This window comes from Vombatus ursinus, unplaced genomic scaffold (genome assembly GCF_900497805.2).
Source record: "Vombatus ursinus unplaced genomic scaffold, bare-nosed wombat genome assembly UNPS02014818.1, whole genome shotgun sequence".
Classification (NCBI taxonomy): domain Eukaryota; kingdom Metazoa; phylum Chordata; class Mammalia; order Diprotodontia; family Vombatidae; genus Vombatus; species Vombatus ursinus.
In genome coordinates this window covers 1,462,319-1,480,998 of record NW_020954596.1, presented here as the reverse complement: position 1 = coordinate 1,480,998, position 18,680 = coordinate 1,462,319, and the positions used below count along the sequence as shown (strand labels likewise).

General features: G+C 40.3%; 1 protein-coding gene across 3 annotated transcripts in view; it reads right to left on the bottom strand.

Moving 5' to 3' along the window:
- Positions 1 to 18,680, bottom strand: part of PIGG (phosphatidylinositol glycan anchor biosynthesis class G) — a 92,146-nt gene that overhangs the window by 56,562 nt on the left and 16,904 nt on the right. For all 3 annotated transcript variants that reach the window (XM_027836674.1, XM_027836672.1, XM_027836675.1), the window contains 4 exons: positions 17,413 to 17,554; positions 8,635 to 8,847; positions 4,412 to 4,629; positions 3,338 to 3,619 (listed from right to left, as the gene is read on the bottom strand). In XM_027836674.1, coding sequence (XP_027692475.1) covers positions 3,338 to 3,619; positions 4,412 to 4,629; positions 8,635 to 8,847; positions 17,413 to 17,554 — 855 coding nt within the window. The remainder of the gene's footprint in view (positions 1 to 3,337; positions 3,620 to 4,411; positions 4,630 to 8,634; positions 8,848 to 17,412; positions 17,555 to 18,680) is intronic.

Sequence of the window (18,680 nt, the reverse complement as noted above, 5' to 3'; positions counted from 1 at the left end):
AGGTACACTCCTATTTATGGTCCTTTTTGGACACTGTTTCAGACACACTTTTATACATTAGTGTATGTAAAACAATGTTGTCAGAGTCTGACATTTTATCAGTAAAGGTAGATTTTCTCCAAGGCTTCTCTCTGTTTATCCTAATCTCTCATTCATTCTCATAGTTTCAAGGATGACTTTTACAACTACTTGCCCGACATTTCCACGTGGGTGTCTCACTGTTGCCTCAAACTCAACATGATCAAAACTAAACTCGTGATCTGTGTCCTTAAACCAGTTTCTAAACTCCCAATGTTTGTACATACTTTCATTCCCTTAGGTTTCAACCTGGGTAATTCTCAGATTCATTCCTCTTCTTGAACCTCTACACTGAGGTAACTACCAAATTTAGTCAATTTTTTCCTAAAATATGTCTCACACCCATCGTCTCCTCTCCCTCCACTGTGGCCATCTTGGTCCAGACCCTCACTATTTTGGACCTATGTTCCTTCGAGAGCCTTCTTGCCTGAAACTCTTCTCCACTCAATTCATTCCCTGAACCACCACCAGACTAACATAACTAAAACACAGCTTTCACTCTGACTTCCCTGCTCCAGAACCTTCTGAAGTTTAATGGCTCCCTACTTCCTAATGCACTAAATTTTAACCCTAGCATCTCAATTTCATGGGCCACGATCACCTAGTCCAACTCTACTTATCTTGTTTCCCAAGACTCCTGAACATGAACCTGCTGCTCTGGTAAAGCCAGTCTCTCCACTACCTAGATACCTGTTGATTTTCATTTCTGTCTCCACACATCCTTCTCTCTGTGCATGAAAGAAATTGTTTCCACTCCAGGAATGCCTTCTCCTCTTCTACCAGTGACTAGATCCTACACACCTATCCTTAAAGGCCCAGCTCAAATCCCATTTCCCTAAGAAGGTCTACCTACTTAACTCTCCAGTCCCGCTACTTTGAATTCCTACAGTAAGTAGGTAGTCTATACCACATTGTTCACCATTATTTCAAGTATTTTAGTCTCATCTCCCTAGTTAAACTATAAACTCCTTGGGTGCAGGAACCATATCCATTTCTGTATTACTCTCAATGACTAGCACTCAATATGCCCTTAAATTGCACCAACTAGGTATCTGGATTTTTGTTAGAAAGTCAATAGTTTTCTGAAATTATAGTCATCAAGCTGGGCTCCAAAGAAGGAACAAGAAAGGATAACTCTTCCAACTACATTGGAGAAGTAAGGGGTCCACGGGTGTGAAATGTTGCATGGAACACCTGACTTTTTTGATATGTTGGTTAGTTTTACAAACTTTTTTTCATTTCTTCTTCTGTTTAAATTCTTTTTTTTTTAATGACTCTCTGTGAGAGGATAAGGGAAAGAATAGAGCAAAAAATGTAAGTGATATAAAAACAAAAGATATCCATAAAAACTTATTTTTTAAAAAGCCACAGTCTATAATTTTCAGCATAACTACAACAGGTAATAAAAAGCATTCAATTTGATAATTCCACATTTCTGAACTTGAGGATATTCTGAAACGACAGAAGCAAAATACTGCTTTAAGACATGGGCCACAGGGCAGCTAGGTGGCGCAGTGGATAGAGCTCCAGCCCTGGAGTCAGTAGAACCTGAGTTCAAATCCAGCCTCAGACACTTGGCACTTACTAGCTGTGTGACCCTGGGCAAGTCACTTAACCCCAACTGCCTCACCAAAAAGCAAAAACAAACAAACAAAAAAAAAGACATGGGCTACAAGGAAAGGCAGACATGAAATTTTTAAGACTATATCTTACTGATCCCATTGCAGGTCATATAACCTCAAAGACAAAAAGAAAGCCCCCGTATCTATAGAAGCATTGTGGATGCTGACCAACTGTGGAACTGTGGAACAAGTCATGGTGTATGAATGCAATTACTGTGCTGTGAGAAATAACAAATACAATACAAAGAATTCCAGGAAATGGGAAGATCTGTATGAACTGATGCATTAGGACAATAATTTGCACAATCACCACAATAATTTAAAGGCAAAACAACTTGGGCAGACTCCGAAACTCTAATCAATGCCATGACCAATCATAACTTCAGAAGTGGATGAGGGAGCACATGCCTCTTGCTTCTTGGCAGGGAATGGAAGGACTATAAGTACAGAATGAGCTTTCCATTTTCTGACAATACCAATTCACTGATGTGTTTTGTTTGAGGATACTTATTTGTTATCAGGGATGGGGAAGCAAATCATAGTGAGAGAGATGCTCCAAAAAGAATCAACAAAACAAAAAATACACAGGAAAAAACAAGTTTAAAAGACATACACTGGTGGGGCAGCTAGGTGGCGCAGTGGACAGAGCTCTGGCCTTGGAATCAGAAGGACCCGAGTTCAAATCAGACCTCAGACCAAATACCTGACACTTACTAGCTGGGTGACCCTGGGCAAGTCACTTAACCCCAACTGCCTAAAAATAAAAATAAAAAAATTTATTAAAAAAAAAAAAAGACATACCCTGGGCAATTTCACTGCTAACTTGCTAAATTTAATATGTACTTTTAAAAAACAAAATAGAAGTTTATGGTTTCCCATATAGGACAGGGACTAGGCAGGAAGTGAACCTGTGATTTCATCAGTAGAGGGAATGCAGAGAGGAGGAGACATGGCACAGGAGCTAGAGAGCCAGCTTCATTAAGGAGGGTCTGGGTTAAAGTCCCACATCTATCACCTACTGCCTGTGTGACCCTGGACAGTTAATGCTGGAAGCGACTCTCTTACACTCTACGTTGCAAAGAAAGCACCATCCTGCAATGGCAGAGGGAATTTCCGGAGTCCCCTACACCAGTGAAATCACAGGTTCACATACATTCTGTTTTTTGTTCCTTGATGCTTAAGTCCATAATTAAAAATAAAAGAAAAAAAGAGAAAAATATCAAATATGAGGAACAGAGAAAAACATGGGGAGACTTGTTTGAATAGATACATAGAAAGAACAGAATGAAGAAAACAATGAACAAGATGACTAAATGATATAACTGAAAAAAAATACTAAAAGAAAACACTGTTTAAGTGTCTTGACCAATTTTGGTCCTGGAGATGAAAGGACACACACGCCTCCCTCTGTTCCTTGCAGAGGTGGGCAAGCACAAGTGAGAAATGTTTCACACGCTGCCAGATGTGAGCTGACAGACTTCGCTTCATTCTTTTTTCTCTGTTCCAAGGGAAAATTCACTAGCTGAAGGAGGGCAAAGATAGCTAGAGGAGAGTATACCTGGCAATGACTGTGATTCAAAAAACCAAGAACATCAATACAATTTTACTAACAAAACCAAAAAAGGAATACATCTCACCTTAGCTGGAAGTTTGACATTCTCAAATGTATTTGTGAGAACAGACAATATCACACAGAGAAGTGCGGAAATCAGCATCATTACCCCAATGGCCATCAGCCAAGAGACACCACAAAAGTAGCATGACCTCTCAGCCGAGGTGCACACGATGACGTGGACCGCAGAGAGAACGAGGACCGTCAAGTAGAAGAGCAGGGAAAACAAGGAAGACCACAGTGGAATCTCAAATTCAGCCTTCTGGCACAAGGTTTTTGGGGTACTGAGCAAAAGCAGAATCAGAACCTAGAATGGAAAATTGCAAAGTATCATCACACACTAATTTTGAGATTCTAAGAAATCCATATTTAAAATAGATAATGTACTTCTTGGGCCCTTGTTTATTCCAGGAAGTACACATAACACTTAACATAGGGAAATTTACAACTAACTATAATGATGCACAACTTGTTTCTCTGAGCATCAGCAAGCACTGATGCTAGGAAGTTAAGGAGGGCAGGTCAATTGGGGGTAAACATCTCCTAGCCTCATCCTCTCATCTCACTAAGTAACCAAGTCAAAGGGAATCATTTGGCACCTGACCCATGCCCAGAGCTGATACTGTGTAAAGATCAGGAAAGCCAAGGGCAAGGCCAAGAAACTGGGAAAAGGTTGGTTTCTCATGTTTTAAAGGACAGACAAGGATGATTCTTTAATATGTCATCAGTAAGTAATTTCATCCATACAGCTACTGCACATTTCAGCAAACAGTCTTTTAATCACCTCATGGTCAACCTTCTGATGATGATACAGCTTTCCAAGCTTAACCAGGCTGGTTCACAGAGATCAAATACAGCCTGTGACAGGGCTTGCACTCAAAGATGCTCCAGTTTAGAGGAACCTGTCAGAGAATGCACTGTGCTGGTGCCTTCTGAAACAGCTCGCACCTTTCCATACTACGATGGGGCACTGGAGGAGCGCTGTAGTGGAAGACACAAGATCTGGGGGAAACCCAAAGCACTCCAATATTTTGATGGACAGAGCAGAGCTATATAATGCTGGTCTATGACTATGATATTAACAAATAACAATCCATACCTCTAAGACTATGACAGTCCCAATCATCATTGAGTACATATCATACTGGGCTACTTGTTTGCTCAGTGACATACTCATGGTCTTCAAAGCATTTAAATACTGCTTAAGAACTTTTCTGCCAAGGTTTAAAAGGACTTCTGAATTATTTCCCTCCAAGTAGAGCTTGATCCAATTCCCATGCAACTTTTCTGTTACTTTAAACTGCTGAAATCCAGGATCTAAAATGAGAAGGAAAAAAAAGTTTTAAAACAGAAAATTATAATTAGATTATGATATAATTATAATATCTTCAAATTCTTACGTCTGACAACTGGAAAAGTCATTTTAAAAACTGATACTTCATGTAGTTTAATGGAAACTGGTTGTTGTTTTTTTTAAAACATACATAATGAAAATCTAAGACATCTCTGCAAAAAATAGCCAATGTGGTAAACACTTTAGTTTTTAATCATATTTGTTTTAATATTTTCCCAGTGAATGCTTTTCCAGACAATAAAGTTAAATCTGAAGTCCCCAAATAATGTAGAGCTCAACAAAGAATCTTAAAGTTGGAAGAAATCTCAGAGCTCAGAGAATCTAGTATCAATCCCTCCCTACAACATCCTCAACGAGTACTTAGCCAGTCTCTTCAAGAGCACATCCACTGATAGGAAGGTCATTACTTCCCATGGTAATCCAGAGCAATGAGTGTTAATCTCAAGGAAAATAAATTGTACAAATGGAGGAACACATTTTAGTAACCTCTGACCATGGAAGGGAGAGGGAGAAAGGAATAAACATTTATATGGTGCCTACTAATGGCTTTTATAAATGTCTCATTTGATCTTCACAGCAATCCTGTGAGGCAGGTGCTATTATCATCCTCATTTTATAGTCAATTTACACTGCTTCTCTTCTTCTTATTGGTGGGCACCCTTTATAAACTTATCATTCAGAAGACAGCTTTCCATATGCTGTGATAGACTTTTTACACCTCTGGAAGCTGGAAGAGTTTCAGTTTCTGCAGTCTAAAAAGAATGCTCATACTCCACTAACTATTACTGAAGCTGAGAAAATCTCAGTTTGCAATGACCTAAAGGTATCCAGACCAATCGCCTGTCTAAATCAAAATCCCCAACAATCTGACATCCAGCCTAAGCCTGAATCTGTTAAATGATGGTGAATGCACCACCATGTAAAAAAAGGCCATTAAGGGGCAATGAATAAGAAATATCTTCCCAAGACTAAGCTGAAATCTATACCCACAGAATTTCTACCCAACTGATTCTGGTTTTCTCAACTGGAGCATAACAAAACAAATGTATTATATCTCCTACGTGTGTAGGGTTCAAACACCTGTGGAAAGTCCTCGTATCTTGTCTTCAATTCTGCCTTTTCTAGGACAAAAACTCCTAGTTCTTTCAGCCAACCTTCACTGTTTGGTTTTAAGTCTCTGCCACCACAGTGATCACCTTCCTTTACATTCACTATAGTTTGTCAACATCCTCTTAAAATGTTGTTTCCCGCCCCCCCCAAAAAAAGTGGTCCCCAGAAATGGACACAAGATTTCAGCTCTGACCCAGGCAGGGGACAGTGGGCCAAATACTTCCCTCACTCAGAATGCTAAGCTTCTACTAATGCAGTCTAAGATTATGTTAGCTTTTCTGAGAGCTGTCAAACTGCTGGCTTATCTTAAGGTTGCAGTCATAAAAACAGCCAAGTATTTTCCCTAATGAAATACTGCCAAGCCATCTTTCCCTGTCCTGTACTTGTACAGAAACTCTGAACCTAAACTGAGGATTTTACATTAGATGCTATGAAACTGAATTCTGTTAGCATCTGCCCATCATTAGTTTTAACTTTCTAAGACCCTTCTGGTTCCTGATTCTGCCACTCCAAGTAGAAATCACATAATTTTAGACAGAAGGAAACTCAGGGGTCACTTAGCCCAAATCCCACATGACATGCCAATTCCTTCTGAGACATTCCTGAGAACTGATTAACTTGCCTCCACTGGAGCATTTCCATCATATTCCAAGGCAGCCCAATTCCATGTTGGGCATGTCTAATGGTTAGGAATGAAACGGTTGAAATAAAATCCCTCTGGCCCAAGCTCTGCCCACTGAGAGAAACCAGATCAAGTTAAATCCCACCTTCTACATCAACCTTTCAAATACTTGAGGTCTACCATCACGTCCATCCTAAGTCTCTTTTACTCTAGGTTAGACACCTCCAGCTCCTTCAACGAATACTACACAGCATGATTTCAAGTTCCTTTACCACCTTGGTTACACTGTTTGGGCCTGCTCTAGCTTGTCTCACCGCTCCTAAAATAAGGCACCAAACTGTGGGTTCCCTTGTGACCGACATGATACTTTCACGAATGTGGCCTAAGATCTTACCAGCTTTGGCTGCTATATCACAAATACAATGATTCACATTCATCTTATGGTCTGTCCATTAAATATATTGGCTTTTTCACATCAACTAGTGCCTAGTCACATCTGCCCAACTTTGTACTTACGTATTAGATAATATAATCTCTAGGACATTTGACTTTATCATCCATATTAATCATTTCAATGACCTGGGATTTCATCAGTATAGGTATTCCTACAGGTATGCAACTGCAGAGATTCTACTCATCTGTGACTCAATAGGTCCTCAAGAGTTACTATGGTTAAAAATTCCATCACTTTTCAGTCAACCCGCAGAAGTGCCTCTCCGGACTTAGCTAGCCTGACAAACGGGTGCCAGCCCCCGGGGTCCTCACGGCAGGACTCTGTGCTCTCGTAGCCCGGACTTCACACCACCCCTTCACCTTCACACCACAATGAGGCTCCACGAGAAGGTTTTGGTGGTGGTCCTCAGTCTTTCCCTTTTATTGCTATTAAAATTCATCTCATTAAATTTGGTCCATTGCTCCAGCCTGCTGGTATCTCCTTGAATCAAAATTCTGTTACTTAATGTATTAGGTATCTCTTGTATTTGCATCATCTGCAAAGCTAACACCTACACTGCCTTCCTCCAACTCATGGATAAAATTCTTAAAGGAAGTCAGGCCAAAGACAGGAAGCTAGTACCACTCACTTTGGGTTGGCATAGTTCTGTTAGTCAATACTACTTGGGGTTAGTTTGGTCAAACTCTAAAAAGTAAGGGCTAAGCTCTCCCTAGGCAACCACTCCCAGCAGTCAAAATGAACCAATGTCACTGTGATGCTTTCTTACAGAGGGACCAACTAGGGGCAATTATGTATTATATAGGGTGTCCCAAAAGTCTTAGTGAAGTTTTAAGTTTTAATAGCCTAAAATTACACTAAGACATGGGAACTCTGGGAGCCTGGGCTGCTCCCCAGCTCATTTTTTGTAGGAGGCAAAAAAGCAGATCTAATCTCAAGGACCATAGACTAAAGTAGTAAGTGTTAACCACGAATTTGTCCTAATATCCAGGTTAACTACGGACTTTTTCTCTAGACTCTTGAGTCCTAATCAATCCTGGTGCTTTGAAATAAATCTGTTATCACCAACAAAAAATACTGAGTATGTCTAGCAAGATTTACCAGCCATATCAGTAATTTATATTTTTACCTTAGGCACTTCAGTTACATGTTTTTTAATTCTCTCTACTATCTCTTTATCTGTCAGATCATAGATTACTAGTAGGACTCAAATGGTTCTAGATATTTAAAGATAAAAACAATGACCATAATGTGACCCACCTTCTTGTCTCCCAATTGACTTAGTCTTCTCTGCAGACAAGTTCCCTTTCCCCTCACCCTTTTCCCCACCTATTCTTTGTCCCTCCACTAACTTCTATTCTTTTTTCTCTTTCCTTTTCTTTATTTGGTGCTCAACAGTAATAAAGTTTAAAAATTGCTACAATATGCCTTACCCACTCTAAGAGTAGCAAACTACTTTATTAGGCATATAAAAATTCATCTTCCCATTGGTTATTCCCTAAACACTGCCAGCCAACTCACATTAAGCACCACAGGGAGAAAAAGAAGGCCTGGTAAAACCTTCCCAGAAGTGACCCTGATGTAGATAATCTCATGCACAAATTTTGCTGATAGGAAGCATGGCAGTTTAACAAAAAGAAGGCAGCAGCAGCATTTGCATACAGGAAAACAAATGACTATGCCTCATTTCTATTCCCTCGGCCTCATTAAAAAAAACCACTTTAGGAAAATGTCTGTGTGCTCAAAGGGAAGAGCAGCTCCTAAGAGAGAAGACGAGAGACTTGCCTTTTTCATACATCGGCACATTCTCTTGCAGCAGTCTGCTGAGCTGTACTGAATTTAAGTGCAGGAACCTCAGCTGCTCTCTCATTGTTGCTCTTTCTACAACTGGAAATAACAGGCTCCCCACGCTATTTTTTGGAATCGGCAAACCAAGGCCCACTGCTAGTGTGGCAGCCAGGTCAGTCTGCTGGACGTGCTTTGGAGGTTGGAAGTTACCTAGAAAAACGAGAAAAAGAGTTTCTTACTCAAGGTAGTGTGACATCAAGGAATCAGCCCTGAACCCAGAACCCTCACACCATCTCTTGGACTAACCAACTTTATGAACTTGGGCTGCTCTCTGGAGCTCTGGGGCCTCAGGGGCCCCATGTGTAACAGAAAGGGGCTGGGGGAGATGATGTCAAAGTGCCTTTCAACTCTAAAATGCTACCATTTTGGGATCCTCTCCAGCCTTCTCGAAAGTAACCAGTTTTCAAGCACAGTTCCAAAGGAGAGAAACAAAAAAACATCCCCAGTCTATTCCTTTGAAACAGTAGGTGTACGGGGCAGCTAGCTGGTGCAGTGGATAGCGCACTGGCCCTGAAGTCAGGAGGACCTGAGTTCAAATCCGGCCTCAGCCTAAACACTTGATATTTACTAGCTGTGTGACCCGGGGCAAGTCACTCTACCCCAATTGCCTAAAAAACAAAACAAAACAAAAAAAACAGTAGGAGGTGCATGGTGTGATACACTGCACATATTTTCACTTTTCCAATGAATTAATTTGTCTTGCTCATTTTTTTCTCTTTCTTTTTTTCCTTTAAAATATTATTTGTTATATGAGATGGCTCTCTGGGAATAGGAAAGGGGAGGGATACTATGAGAAAATTTGGTAATGTAAAAAAAGATATCAATAAAAATTTTTTTAAAAAAATAAATCATTTCACTTCAGAAAAACCTGGAAACACTTGCATGAACTGATGCTGAGAGAAGTGAGCAGAACCAGGACAACAATACACAGTAACAGTAACACTGTGCAATGACCGACTTTGAAACACTTAGTTCTTCTGAGCAATGCAATGATCTAAGACAATTCTAAAAGACTCATGATGGAAAATGCTATCCACATCCAGAGAAAGAACTATGGGGTTGAATGCAGATCAAAGCATACTATTTGTTCTTTTTTTTTGGTTGTTTTTTGTTTTCTTTCTCGTGGTTTTTCCTTTTTGTTCTGATTCTTCTTTCACAACATGACTAATGTGGAAATATGTTTAATATGATCATACATGTACAGCCTATATCAGATTGCATGCCATCTTGGGGAGGGGAGAATGGAGAGAGGGAAGGGGAATTCAGAACTCAAAGTCTTATAAAAGCAAATGCTGAAAACTAAAAATAAATTATTTTTTTAAAAAAATCAATCACTTTACTAACTGAATGCTAGTAGCTGGGACAATGCAAAATTCTACCTTATCTAATTTAGGACTTAATTAACTAAACCTTGCATTCATCCCCTCCTCCCCTACCCCCAGCCATCGGTTCTAACACAGTACACTGCACACAGTGAGTGCTTAATAAAGGTCTGTTGAATTGAATGTGGGCAAAATGATCTTACTTAATTCAATTCAATTAACATTTATTGAACACCCACTCAAATCCTTGCTCTGTGGTAGCAGAGGGATCAGGAAAGGATAAATAGAAGAGATAGCAATTAAGCCTTGGAGGATTCTGAAAGGGGAGATGAGGAGACAAGGAGAATGATCTGCATAAATGGAAAGAGGAACCAGTATATCAAATGCAGAGACTAGCTGTAAAATTGAATACATGAAGGGGAATAGTGAAAGAAGGCTGGAAATGGAAGGCTCAATGTTCCTGGTTGCTTCAAATGATAGCCTCCTCTAAGACTTGATGATAATCAGAGTCAATGATTACAATCACAGTAAATGGGTCCTTTTACCCATTTCTAATTTAATATATTCAGCATCTTATTTAAATAAGGTTTCTTGGGGATTATTATAACTCTATTGTCTTCTCATCTACTCCTTTTTTAATTTTGATTTTCATTTTTGCTCTAAGTGGTCTGACTATACATGGTTCTGAAATGACTCCATCAGTAACCTGTTAATTCCCACGATGAAATCAATTTCATTTTTTGAGATGATACCCAGTGCTCACCAGGTCCACAACCTTCTGACTCTTTGTTAAGAAAATATTCACAACATACTCGTCCAGACCTTCCTATTCTGTGCAGTTTTTGTCCAAGTCTTTTTGTAAATCTGAGACTTTCCAGATTACCTTTTAAACAGGAGTGAGGCAGTCCTTGATAGTTTCTGAGCCAGAGAAATCTGACCATGTGGGATGTAAGGTGAACTATGTCTATAGGTGCCTTGTAAGAAGCCCTCCTTGACATATGCTGGAAGAATCTCATTAACAAATAAGTTAGGCATTTTCACCTCATGATGTTAAGGGCTGTTAAGGGGTCCCGGAACTTGTCTTTTTGAGTTGCTGTATTTTCCAGAAACACTGGATCCAAAGTGCAGGAGGCCCTGAATGTGTCAAGGATGAAGCTCCCCCTAAGCTGACATAAATCATTGTTGCACCCCAAACTGGACTCCTCGTGTGTCCTTGGGAAGCAAGACAGACACCAACCAGTCTGTGCCAGGCTGGGACAATGCTTGTGTAGCTTGGGTCCTTTGCAGATAAGAAGAACTTCCTATCCTTATATTTTCCCCAGGGAAAAGAATGAGGCTTTTGCCATTACCTTGCTCCTCCTCATGGGGAGCAGTCTTGTCTTTTTTCCCACCTTTGCTGCACCATTCCCCCTCCCATATTACTCCCCTTCCTGGTATCCCTTCCTCCCTGGTCCTATTATAAAAATGTAAACTTCTGTAAAGACTGGGAACCTTACGGGTTCCACATGCATGATCATTTCTCTTGTAATAAACCTGGTTTTCACATAAGTCTTGTGATGTGGTGACTGACTGTTGACAGTATTCTTTCAGTTGCTGCTGCTACATCACTACATACATACCACATGTAGAGTACCTTCTTGACTGATATGCAGTGCTCAATAACTAACTATGATTCAAGAGACAGAGTATTACGGAATTTATTTTTGCAGATGACATTCATTCCCTCGTGGTCCAAGATGCACTGAGTGTTCTCGCCTTTTACTGTGATCAGTCTTCTCTGCTGCAATACGGCGATGCTCTTCTCCCTTCTCCAGAGTGTTTCTCCTCTCTGAATTCTTTGCTGTCAATCTGACCTTGATTTCCTGCCTTGGCCTTCCTTCTCCCTTTCATGGGCAGCCTACCTCTCCTATTGAGTTCCATTCTATTGTTGCATTCACGTAGGTCTCATGAGCTGTCTGAATGCTCTCACACTGTTGGCACCAAGGACAGCCTTGTGAAGAAGCAAGCCCTCGTCATCTGCTGCCTGCCTTCTCCACTCTCCATCACAGACCTGGCCCCTGGGCCAGCCAGTGAGCTCACATGGAGCACTTTGCGCAGCAAGAGTCCTTGGAATTCTTTCCATTTGATCTTCTTTTGCAGTAACATGGACAACCTCAAGTCACTCTGAGATCCTGGCAATGACTCTTTCCTCACTGACAGAAAAGAACTGCCTCATGTCACTGGGGGTGAAATCGACGTGATTAAATGCTGTCTTAGTGAAAAGAGTGAATATTCACAAGTGTTTCTCAGAATGGTTCTTTAAATGATTAAATTAAGCAAATACTGTTCAAATGCCTGCTATGTAAGGAACCTTATGCTAGGTGATGAAGAAACATTAAGACCTGGTCCTCGCTTTCATGGAATGAAGTATAGCAAGGAAATATGACACAAAGCTAAATAACCCCAGTAAAACTGTCTTAAAAATATAAAGCAGATTAGTAAAAGCAGAATATTTTTGTGTGAGGTCTAAGCAATAAAACATCACTGCTGCCTAGGGGAAGATTATGGAAAACTTCCTGGGGAAGGTAGAACAGTAGGGTTTGAAGAGATAAGGAAGATGACTAGGCCTAAAGAAATCAAAGAAAGAAGAAAAGAATCCATACGCACAAAAAATATTTATAGTGGCCTTTTTAATGGTAGCAAAGAACCAGAAACAAAGGAGATGCCCATCAATTGGGGAATGGCTGACAAAACTATTATAACAATGTAATAGAATACTATTGTGCCAAAGAAATGATGATAGGAACAGTTTCTGAGAAACCTGGGAATATTTACATGAACTGATCCAGAATAAGGAGGGCAGAACAAGAGAACAATTTAAACAATAAGCATATTTTAAAAACAAACAACTTTGAAAGACTTAAGAATACAACGATCTGATCAATACAATGACTAGCCATGATTCCTGAGGACTAATGGAGCATGCCACTCAAGTCCTACCTGAGAGGTGATAAGACTCAGGGTAAAGAACTAACATACATACATACATTTTTACATGATCAATGTGGGAATCTATTTTGCTTGGCGGGGCACAGTTATTAGAAAAGCTCTGCTTTTCTTTTTTTCAGCTGGGGGATGGTTGGTAGAAAGGAGAAAGAATGGATTTTTGTTCATTGAAAAAAATTCATTTAAAAAATATAGGCAAAGAATTCAGTATGTGAGGAGGTAGAGGAAATTCCAGATACAGGAAAAGCATGAACAAAGACTCAAAGGCAGGAAAGTATAGGCCATATAAGAGGAATGGCAAATAATTTTTTTGGATCCTCAGGCATTTGGCAGGTAGTGTAGTAAGAAAAAAAGACTGAAAAGATGAAATGGTACCAGATAGTTAAGATCTTGAATGCCAAAGTACCTAAAACTTAAAACTTCTCCGGCCTTAGTTGCATCAAATGTAAAATGGGAGGCCTAAGATAACCTCTAAGGTCCCTCTTTAGCTTGACTATGTCCATAATCCTAAGGCTTTGGTGGTTTTTTTCCATTTCTTCCCCCTCAACCATGTTTTCCACCCTATTTTTCCCTGTCCTCCCCAGACCTACTTTCACAACGAAGTTACTGAGTAACAAAATATACTTTAATTTGGAAGATCCTTATAGTTGCTTCGAGAATTTCTCTACCACTTCATCCTCTGTAATGTATGTTGGCACAAAAGTTATAATTATCTTTATGGCAATCTTTGCCCACACTCACCATGAGAACCACAAGGCAATATGACCAAGCACCCACAAAAGGATGTTTCTTGTTGTTTTGGGGGTATCATAAAACCAATGCCATTGACTCCATCATTTGCCTCTCCAAAGAAAGCATGAGAACCATCCTTGTACTAAGCTGCAACTTGACAACTTCTGGTTTCACTTATGATGAGAATGTTAACATGAAAATGGTTCAGTATATTAACCCATTTGTCAATGGGCAGAGATCTCATATATAATCCTAATAGTTATTTTTATAGATGATATAAAAACCATGTCACGCAGTAATATAAAAAAAAAAACCATTAAAAGGTCTCTATAACCAAAGCCATGTGCAATCATGACTTTTGAGAAATGACAGTGAAGCCTGTCTCCTACCCCTTGGCAGAGAGGTGATTCTGTGACTCCCCCACTCAATTAACTCTAGGGGCTCCACTGTTTCTGAGATCAGAAACAAACAGCTCTGTTTAGCTATGAAAGTCCAGTACAAGTTGGCTCCAATCCATCCTTCTGGCTTCCCTAGATATTATTCCCTCTGTTCCTCATAAGCGACAGTCCACCTCTCATCTGCATGCCTTTGCACCGGCCATCACACATGCCCTCCTCACCTTGGCCTCCCAGAGCCCTTCTTTACCCTGACGATGCAGCTGAAACATTCTTTTTTTATATGAAGCTTTTCCTGACCCCACTCCCCACAAATGCCAGTGAGTGCCCTCCTTTATATTTAACTCCTCTGTACATAGCTGTATTTGTTAACTGTATATATGGCTCCTGCTGAAAAGATTAAGATCGATCCTGTACCATTTTCTTATTGATCCTATTTAAAATTCATTGATTTTTGTCCCATAATTGCTTAAGGCATGGGTCTTTGTCTCTGAACTTAGTTCAGCTGGCCTGCAATGGCTTAAGGTTAAAAATCCAGCTCTCCTGCTCAAGGAATTTAACTGATCTTTGAGAATACATGGCAAAGAAAGGGAGACAGGCCTGATATCTTTACTCCACCAACCTATATCTGGGCCACTATCTCACACCTGGACTCAAACAAAGAGCACCTCTTAGTCTCATGAGAGAAGAAGGGAGGTCGTTGCTAGCCCCCGATTACCAACCTTCCAACTGTCCATGTTGCTTCCTGCACCTCAGCTCTGTAATCAGTCATGCTGCCCTTAATCCTCTATTATCTACCATACACTGTTCTTTGTTTTCTACTTCCGAAAACCTATATAAAGAGAACTGTTCCTTTGCTTGGAGTCTTTGGCATTAATGGAGGCAAGTCAATGACCTATTTACTGACAGGTAGCATGCCCCTGAAAATAAACGATATCATACGTAGAGACCTGACTCAGTTTACCCTTTTGTTAAAATTCAAACACTACACTGTACACGTTTTATATGGACATATTGTATTTCCCCATTAGAATGTAAGCTTCTTATGAGAAGGGACTGCTTTATTCTTTGTACTTATATCCATAGGGCCTTGCACATAGTGGCACTTTATAAATACTTGCTGAGCGACTAGAATGAAGTATATATTTTCAGATATAGCTAATGTGTTGATTTGTTTTGCCTGACTATACTCATTTCTTAAAGGGAGAAGGTGGGTGGGGGGAATCATCGGGAAGTGATAGTGATGTTAAAAAAAAAAAAACCATAAATAAAAAGTGAAAAAAAAAAACCTATATTATCCTTAGCACTCACCACATCTTTTTTCACTACAATCACTATGGTGGTGAGAGGTGCCATGAATGACTATTTTGTATTCTTTGTTTCACAGTTTGCGAAGGCCAAAGAATTAATCGTTTTCTAATAGCCAACCTGCTGGCTACTGAATGTCTCTGCATGTAGGCTGATCCATAGTCAGCAGCAGTCTACTGCCAGGCCCATAACTCAAAGCCTTTTGAACTTGGGTAAAACTTGCCAGAGCTAGGATGCTACTGGGAAGGTCTTTGACAACTGAGGCTCCCCTCCATGCCATAGTGAGGCATCAGAGGGAGATTTCTGTAGAGGAATCCTTCTTTACTAATAATACTATCCAAAATTTAAACCAATTTCAAAAATAAATCTTACTCATCTTTCCATCAACAATAAGAGAAAGATCATTTCATCACAAGCAACTGGTACTGAATTCTTTTAATCCCATACCTCCTATGTCTGAAGGTTCAGACAATTCTTAGTGTCACCTTTAAAAAAATTCTCTCTCTCCTAACAGGGTGTCAATTTACCTACAACCCCTTTCAATTAAGTCAGCCATATCCCTGCTAAGACCACAGCTGGAGAATAAATCGGAATATAAATTCTCTAAGAACCCTACAGGAAAAGGAAGGTAGCTGTCTGCAACCAAGCCTCACTGGCTGGGAGACTACAAAGGCCTCCAATGTTCAATCCAGTCCTATGGTATCGCCTGTGACCTCTGGTGACCTAGTTAACTCAGGCGAGCTATGTCATTTTTTTAAAATTCAGCTTGAGATAATGGAAACTTCCCCACAAAATGAAATATTCCTTTCCCCTGCTGGTCTAAATAAGCTGCTTAGAAATACTCAGGTTTCCCACAATACGTATTAATAGCTCCCGCTACTTCAACAGATCAGTGACTGCAGAGACAGAATTGCTCTTTCCGACGATGCTGATCACACCCCATGCAGGCCTGCCTAGGCTGGGCAACGCTTGTCCGCATCTATTTCCAGATATCTTGGCAATAATTTTCACATTTTACAACTCAGCTTCACAGGCTCACAGATCAAGGGCTAGGAGGTACCTCAGAGTCCAACCCCTTCAATTTTCCAGCCGAGGAAACTCAGGCCCAGAGAGGTCAAGTGTCCTGCTCAATAAGTCAGCTAGACTCAATCACTGGCAGAATTTGAACCCAGATCCTCTGACTCCTGAACCAGGGTTCTTTCCACAGTACCATTTCTGTTAACACTTCTGGTCCTTAAAATCAGACACATTCTAGGAAGTGGGCAAGTGATTCAGGCCCAAACTGCCCAGGAAAAATGTCAAAGAATCACATGCACAGCATTGGGGAAGCGACACAGGGAGACACAATGTTCAGATCAAGAATCATCCCTGCTTTCACGCAGCTTACATTAAATACACAAAGAGCTTTGCTGCAGATACACGTTAAGTGAATGAGAGGCACAACAAAGATTTATATGAGGGTCAAGGCAGTGAGGAGGAAAAGCATTTGAGCTGGACTTTAAGACAGGATTCCACATATAAGGACTGTGGTAAGCAGCAGAAAACTGAGGAGGGAGGGGCAGATGGGGCATGTACAAAGGCCAGTAATTACCTATTTTGTCTGGAACATAGAGTATGTAGAGGGGAGCAGTATGAAATAAGGTAGTGGAGAGGGGAGGAAGGCTCCATATTATTAAGAGCCTAGAATGCCAAGCTAAAGTTTCAGGGTATGGGGAAGAGTAGACACATAATTGAGTCTATGCATGAGGAAGAGGAATCAGACAGGGACACAAAGGATGGCTGCAACAGTCCAGGTCTATATAGGGTGATGGCAATGGGAACAGAGAGGAGGGGACAGAAGTCAGAGAAACTGCAAAGGCAAAATGATTAACAGTTTAAGAAAAACTTTCTTGAAAAACTGAGACTATGATACATACAATGTATATAAATGCAGTACTTTAAATTTAACAAAAAAAAAACTTCAAAATTCATACCGCTTTTCCTTTGAAATGCAGAGCTGATCAAAATCAGAGGTGTGCTCACTTCCTCTACTGAAGAGGCTCCATGGCCTCCTGTTTCAGACATCCCATGATCTCCACAAAGGACCAATAAATGGGGCAAAGAAGCCTCTCTCTCCTACAATTAAAAGGACAAACTTCTCAACTGTATTACAAGTTGAAGGCTGCTGTGAGCTCTAGAGGCCTTGGTCTGCCTCAGCACCGTAACATACATATAACACTGGGACAGGAGAAGACTAAGGCTCAGGAACTAAAGGAACCCATCGAGTCTAGCTCCTGACAGCCTTACAGCCCGTCAGGATTCCCCATCATCCACAGCCATTTAAAGCTATCCAACTCTGATCTTCACCAGTCCTGTGGATCTCCTGATTAACAGCTGCTGAAACACTACGGAAGAGTCAAGATTATGAGAAAATACATCCTAGGTGGATCGATGACTCTGTAGGAGTAATGGAAGTCCTAAGAAATAGGAAAGCAATAACTTGTAAGATAGGTGTGGGAGTGGAAAAGGCAATACCTCTAAACAGGCACAGAAGAGCAGTCTGATAGCCACTATGCCTTAATGAAATAGGGAGTGGCCATCTGAGGGGGATTATCTGTATTGGGGGAAAAGTATGTATGCAAGGCTGTCCTCATCACGTCACTGAAAATATCTTTCTTCTCCCAAACCACAACAAACTTACTCCAATAAAATGGTCTGCTGTTTCGATACACAGGGGTTCTAATAGTAGATGAACTAAAAAGAAGTTTATGGACTGAACCCTCAAATTCATCTCTAAACGAATCAGTAGTGTGCCCAGAATTCAGACATACTTAAGGTCATGACAAGTTTCCATGTTAATGTAATATGGATGTTTCTAAAAAAGTCTTCAAAATAAAAGCATTTGTGGAAGAAAAACAACCCTTATGACCCCCCACAGCACTCTTAATACAACAGGGAAGTTAGAGGGCAACATGCTATGCCAAAGAAATAAGAATATAAGTAATCTCAGATGATTGAAAAGTCTTCATTAATGCCATCCTTTACCAAATGTTTTTTGAACACCTATGATGTACATGGCACAAATTCTCCCTGAAAATATAATAAGGTATATGAATACTAATTTTTACCTAAATGAGTACATACCTTGGTAGGCAAAATGTGAAAACAGAAATTTCTTATTAGTTCTCTTTCTTAGGAAAAACAAATAGCAACAACAGAAAAAAAAAAATCTATCGCCACCCGAACAATTACCCCGCCTGCC